The 6,343-nt window shown below is 44.3% G+C and overlaps 1 protein-coding gene across 1 annotated transcript in view; it reads right to left on the reverse strand.

Moving 5' to 3' along the window:
• ppp6c (protein phosphatase 6, catalytic subunit) overlaps positions 1-5,540 on the reverse strand; it is a gene marked incomplete at its 5' end in the record, with an annotated part of 10,021 nt that extends 4,481 nt beyond the window's left edge. Inside the window, 5 exons of the mRNA XM_010780983.1 lie at positions 3,991-4,200; positions 4,818-4,897; positions 5,009-5,150; positions 5,240-5,305; positions 5,445-5,540. Coding sequence (XP_010779285.1) covers positions 3,991-4,200; positions 4,818-4,897; positions 5,009-5,150; positions 5,240-5,305; positions 5,445-5,540 — 594 coding nt within the window. The remainder of the gene's footprint in view (positions 1-3,990; positions 4,201-4,817; positions 4,898-5,008; positions 5,151-5,239; positions 5,306-5,444) is intronic.
• Positions 5,541-6,343: the final 803 nt, after the last annotated feature.

The following is a 6,343-nucleotide window of genomic DNA, read 5'->3' on the forward strand; positions in this document are numbered from 1 at the left end:
ATTTTAACTGATTCATGGTTTATTTCTGAAAACAAATGCCGTTGTTGGACACACACAAACACACCGAAACATACACACACAGATTTTTTATCCAGACTATGCGGAGCTGAGCAGAGCACATACACACAGTTGCTGTTTTGTTCTTTATGTAATTGTGGTAACGTTCCATCCATTGCGCCTTTGTAGCATGGGAGCATGGTGTGGTTATGAGCATACTGTTGGAGTACAAATATTCTGGATGAGAATCGGGCGTTCGATGTGTGTGTGTGCAAAGGTAATGCAGCCGTGAGGCTGCGGGGCATCAGTGAAGGCGTGGGTGACGCGCTGGGTTGCTAGTCACTTGTGCTCATGTGAGAGGCTGCCCTAGATGTGCGCCCATTTCATGAGTGAAGGAGGGTTTTACAAATAAAAAAAAGGCTCTACACCCTGGCCGCAATGTCCTTTAAAATGAAGTCAGAGTTCAAAATATATCTCAAAATACATAGATATCAGCACTGCCATTTCCCCACATATAACATAAACAGTCTGCTGTTAAAGGTTGTCATCCTGTGGTGCTCACTTCCTATTGGCGCACCAGTAACTTATCTCTGCTGCAGGAGAGGCTGAGACCCACCGACAGGTACTGCAGCAGTGAGCGCGGTGACTTGAACAATGGTCGACGGCGCCTGGCAACCGATCGCCTTTTTTCAGCCGCCAGTTTGACTCCCATGGATGCGCAAGTACAGCACTTTCGACAGAGAACTGCCTTGGTCACTATTTGGCGGTTCGCCACTTTCGTTTCACTGCTGCGGCAGGCCGGGAGTATTGCAGCGTTCGTGGACACAAGCCAACTGACCTCTGCATGTCCAAGGTGGCCAGCGTGGTCCCAGCTGTTCCGGAGTTCATGTCTTTATATGCGCGGAAGCGTGTATTCGTATCATCTCCACGAGTACACCAGGTGTGTATTAGTTTGAATCATTGTACCTGTACAGTCTCTTTCCCTGACAGCAGTGAAGATGCTAAGTGTCCATACACCATGTACGTCTTTACTGTAACTGTTGGTAATAATGACATGTTTTAATATCGGTCAGAGTTGGGCCTCGACTGAGATTTCTTCATGGACGCTGAACCGAACACCTCTGCACCACCAGCTGCAGACCAACTCAAAGGAGGATACTACGATACAAGGCATCACAGCTGGGAGGAGGTCCGGTCGGACTCTGCGCAAGTGTGGTGTGACGTCTCCACGGTCGCCTTGACTGCTGGTAACTGGGCTGGTGCAAACCATTTTTCGAGACGGTTCACCAACATACACACAACCGAGTAATAGCCGTACTGTGGAAGTATGTCTGTCACAGAAGTTCCATGTAGGCAGAGGCATAAAGAAGGACGCCAGCGGTCCTCGATCGACTCGTCGTGGCCTGTCAACGGCCCAAGTCCAACCTTGCCATACTCAGCGACAACCCGGATGCACTCATTGGACGGTTCGCCGAGAAGAGGATCTGACCATGAGATGTCGAGCTGCATCCATGGGTCCGCTGGCCAGGCTCACGTCTGCAACGCTACCCGCTAACGATGGTGGGGACAGGCAGAGCCTGCTGAGCAGCGCGAGGACGTTCCCTCGCCTAGACGTCAGCTTCCGACGTTGTCCACTCTTCCATCATGAACAATTGGGTGGCGACTCTGTGGGACCTTACACTCTGCACCGCCTCGCTCTGACCCGGCTGTCGTTCAGCACCTTATCAGAGCGCTCTGGAACGCTGTTGCTCACGTTTGGGGTCTCGAAAGCTGCACGGCACCACCTGCATTAAATCACGGCGTCAGGCTAAACGGATGCGCTGAGCGTTAGTCCGTTCCGAAGAGACGGTGCCGCTTGAACAACACAGACCGGTAACTGGGCGGATAAGCTCCCCAGAGGTTTAAGATCTGCCGTCAGCTGTACCGACAAAGAAGACAAGACAGTCCAAGTCGCAGAGCTTGACATGGCCAGACGCTACACGCCCACGTATAGTCCTTCCTCCATCGTGTTCTTCATGTTGTTCCTCTGATCTCTGAGGCTGAGCTCGCTCTTCCTTCCTGCATGTTAGTCCTTACTGTGCCAGTCTGCTGTGGGAAGCGTGGCAGAAGATGCTGCAGGTTATCTGTGGGACCTAGTTTTCCTCACTAAATTGTTAATAGATAGATCCTGATGCCGCATGGAGGCTCATCTGTGGAGCCCGAGCCTCGCCATAAGCAGCCAGAAATAGCACCTCTCACACACTGGGAAGGTCAACTTTCTTAAAGAATTCACCAACAATTCCCTCCCTGTTCCAATCCACAAACCCCTGTTTCAAAAAACATAACATGGGCACCCATACAACTTTTGAGTCAGACAGCTCCTGAATGGATTTGTTAATGAAATGCATTTTGCCACCACAAGCAATCCCAGTAAGCACTGTTTCTGTTCTTATTTACATTCTAGATAAGTAAACAGCATTTTTATTTTTTATTTAATTAATTACCCCCAAAAGCATTTTCCTCTTAATTGGAAATTTGATTAAATTCAAAAATCACTGAAGGATGTGGAATGATTGTGCTGTCAGGTTTTAGTGGTGTTTTAAGTAGCTGTTATGTGGACACATATAGCCTTTAGGAACAGATACTGATATGTTGGACAAGGTAATTTAGAGATGGCCCTGAGCCCAATAAAGATTGCCCTGAAAAATGCGCGCGGACGAAATTACGCACGAAGGGTTTGGGGGGTCACCCCCAAGAACATTTAGATTTTTGCAGGTCTTACTGTAGATGCTGTCTGGTGCATTCTCTAGACTGAATTATAAGATGAACCACCACAATATTATATTGCACAATTTCAATTGTATTCTTCATTTCACTTGTTTGTTTGCTCTTGTTTGCTCGCTTGCATGCCCTGCATAGCTATAAGAAATACTTAAGTTGTTGGTCAAGACACTTTCCATCTGATGAAGGCAAATGCCTTCCCAGATGTAAAAAAGTAGAAAACATTACATTCAGTTATAACTGCCAAAACAAACATTATTTACACTATTATGGCCCCTGTTAAAAATGTTTGTAATGTTATCTACTGTAAGTTGTTCGAATGAATGCTTCCTCATCCGGAAGCTGACCGAGCAGACCCGAGCAGCAGTCGAGAGGAAGGAGCCGAGCGCATCCGCGAAGCACATAACATGGTGACGTCGGAGTTCCCGTTAGCCGGCAAATCTAAATCTCTTCGGTCAAAATAATTTCCCTTTAGCGCAATACCGCTTCAGTTGCGCCACTTATGTGACAGACAAGAAGAGTATGTGACAGACAATAATAGTCAATTCTAATGTCTAACACGTAATGTGGAGAAAGAAATGTCCTGTATGGGTTGATTGTGCGTTGATCTGTTGGTAATGCCTCGGGGCTCCGGTGGGCATGTAAACAAATGCATAATGCTGCGCTATACTTTGTGGCCTAACTCGGTTGCATAGCGACACTTATTGTTTAGGTGTCTTTTAATAAGCAGGTAGTCATATCATTAGCTAGAACTAGCTGGATCTGATCGATATGGACATAAACGCGAGTGAAGTCTAATCTGACGGGAGAGAGAGATCAGCTGCTGCTGCTGACGAGTCGACACGCAGCTCTGCATGATCACATGCAGCGGTGAGCGGACAAAACACACACACTTCAGGTTAGAATATCACTCGTAGCTATTTTAATTACCTATCAAACTACCTAAACTAGTTATAGATATTTTTTTAGTTTTACTGTCGGGTCACTCATTACTGGATCCGCGAGCTGCATGATACTGGCATAATAGATTGCCCGATCGGGCAACCAGCAGGTGAGGCTTCATTGCCCGAGCTAAATACTAGATGGCCCCGGGCCATCGGGCAGTCCTTAATGTCGAGCCCTGGCTACAATTGCATAAGTCATATTTGTGTACTTTTGTTAATGTTGTTGCCGAGTATGTAAGAACTCAAGTGTACGTATTCTTGTAACACAATCAAAGTGAGGCCAACCTACCTCATTTGTGACCTTTGCACCAAAGAGCCAGCCGGCTCCTCTGGGGCTGATGGCCCAGGTGTCCACGTCTTCAGGGTCTGACCACACCAGGTCACAAAAGGCTCCTTTGTGAGGGATCTCCTGGTTCCGCTCAATGGTTCGAATTTGATCCAGAGTTTTTATGTCTGGGGAGAGGCCTCCGTGGACACACAGGATCTGCTCGTCCATCAGCTGAAAACAACCCAAAATTCAGATGTAGGTCCTAAATGTATAGATATAATGAATCAAACTGTATTTATTTTACAGAACCAGCTCATTTGTGGAGGCTTTGTAAGTAAGGAAAGGCAGAATGATCTATCACATTACATGTTGTTTAACCCATGGTTAATAAATATACTGTATTCAGTGGTAACATATATCATCTGGAAAACAAGCTTGCTTACTATATTAAAAAAGTGCATATCAAATGTTGTGTCATGGTTTATGTTTGCAAAAAATGTAGCGGAGAAAGAGAAGAATTAACTAAATTAAAGAGGAGATGGACTGAAATCAACTTCTATGCAATTAAAAAAAAACTGTCCAACCCCCAAAACATGTTGTGATAGTGTCCCAGTAACTTGCCTGTCTTTAATGTAGTCCATGTAAATACTAAGATCATAAAAAGTGAACCATCCTGAGCTTCCCTAGCGATACGCCATGGATTTATCTCTCTACTGAGACATCATTTACCATCAGAAATAAACAAGTTTTAAAGGCATGATGAACTATCATTTATCAGGTCACATATCAATCTTCCTTATTTATTAACAACAACCAAACTCAAAGCCCAGTCACATGGCAATACTTACTGCTGCAACTGTTAACATATCAAACACTTTGGTGCAGTAACGCCAGGCATTTGCATTCCCATACTTGGTCTGGCACTCATCTGAAAGACAAACGGAGTGAACATTTATTTCAAACAGAAAGGTATGATTATTGTCCAGGATGTGAGATATGGGACAGTGCAGATTGAAGATGGGCATTAATCCAATCCTACCATAAAAGCCATACACCTGGGTGATCTGTCTGCTTTCATGGTTTCCACGTAGAAGTGTGATGCGGTCGGGCCATTTGGCTTTCAGCACAAGCAGGTAGGTGAACGTCTCCAAACTGTAATAACCTCGGTCAACAAAGTCGCCCTGCAGATGACAGAGGATTACTAACATCTGTTGAATATAACACATTGAGACGGATTCATTTGAGTTCAAACTTATTTCAATGCACAAACCATAAATATGTAGTTTGTGTCAGGAACCTGGCCGCCCGTTCGGAAGAGTTCACAAAGATCATAAAACTGTAGAACAAAGAGATACATGGTTAGTGCATGCATCACATGTTATGTGTACAAGAGACCAACATCTCTGTAAACCGCAGGATGTGCAGCACCATCAGGGGAGACAAAGGGTTTCCCGCTGAGAACTTCTGGTTCTTACCTGTCCATGTATGTCACCACATACTGTTACAGGAGTGGAGACGGGCTGCACGTTGGACTCCTCCAGCAGAAGGTCACACACGTAATCACATAACCTCTGTATTGATAAAAACACAACACGCAGATGAGTCATCATTCAGCACTAGCATGCTTTTCACTGAGACAATTTTAAGGACAAAGCTTTAACTTAAACTAAAATATTCTTCCAAGTGAACAGCGTGTGAAACGGTTTACAGTCTACGACACCTTGACTCATAAAATCATCTTTAAATCTGATATGTAATATTGTCGTTAAATGAACATATAATAGGGGATGGAAAGATTTATATTTTTTTCACAGATCACAAGAAGAAACTCCCTCAAAAACTGACCATGGTGAACTTCCACTATCGGGCTAAAGCCTACTCAATAAATGTATATTTACAAGACAAGCGAACTTCCCAGTGATCCGCACTGGCCTTACATATGAGGGTCAGGGATGTGTAATCTTATTACTTTCTTAGTACAAACCCACTAGTGTCTATAAAATAAGATATGTTGACATTGACTGCTTGGTCAGTGGGTCACAGCATGACTGTGACTTATAGCCAGCCAAAGAACAGTGCTGGGCTACAAGTGGTTTCATATTTGAGGGTGTACACACATTAGGTTATCAGTGTAAGAATATTTCCCTTGTATACATTACACTGCATGTTCAGGGGCCCAAAAGCAGCTGGAGATATTAAGAGAAGTGTTATTAAAATAATAATAATTTTGACTTGTTCGTAGTTGACATTCACTCTAATCAGCAGATTGTAACCTTCAAACTCACTTTCCTTTAAGTACACCAGTACACTGTGTAACTTACTAGTTATTATAACCTTAATAATTATTTTAAATATGGTGCCAAATTTATTTTAC

The sequence above is a fragment of the Notothenia coriiceps genome, unplaced genomic scaffold, assembly GCF_000735185.1.
Source record: "Notothenia coriiceps isolate Sejong01 unplaced genomic scaffold, NC01 NC01_scaffold00022322, whole genome shotgun sequence".
NCBI classification, from domain to species: domain Eukaryota; kingdom Metazoa; phylum Chordata; class Actinopteri; order Perciformes; family Nototheniidae; genus Notothenia; species Notothenia coriiceps.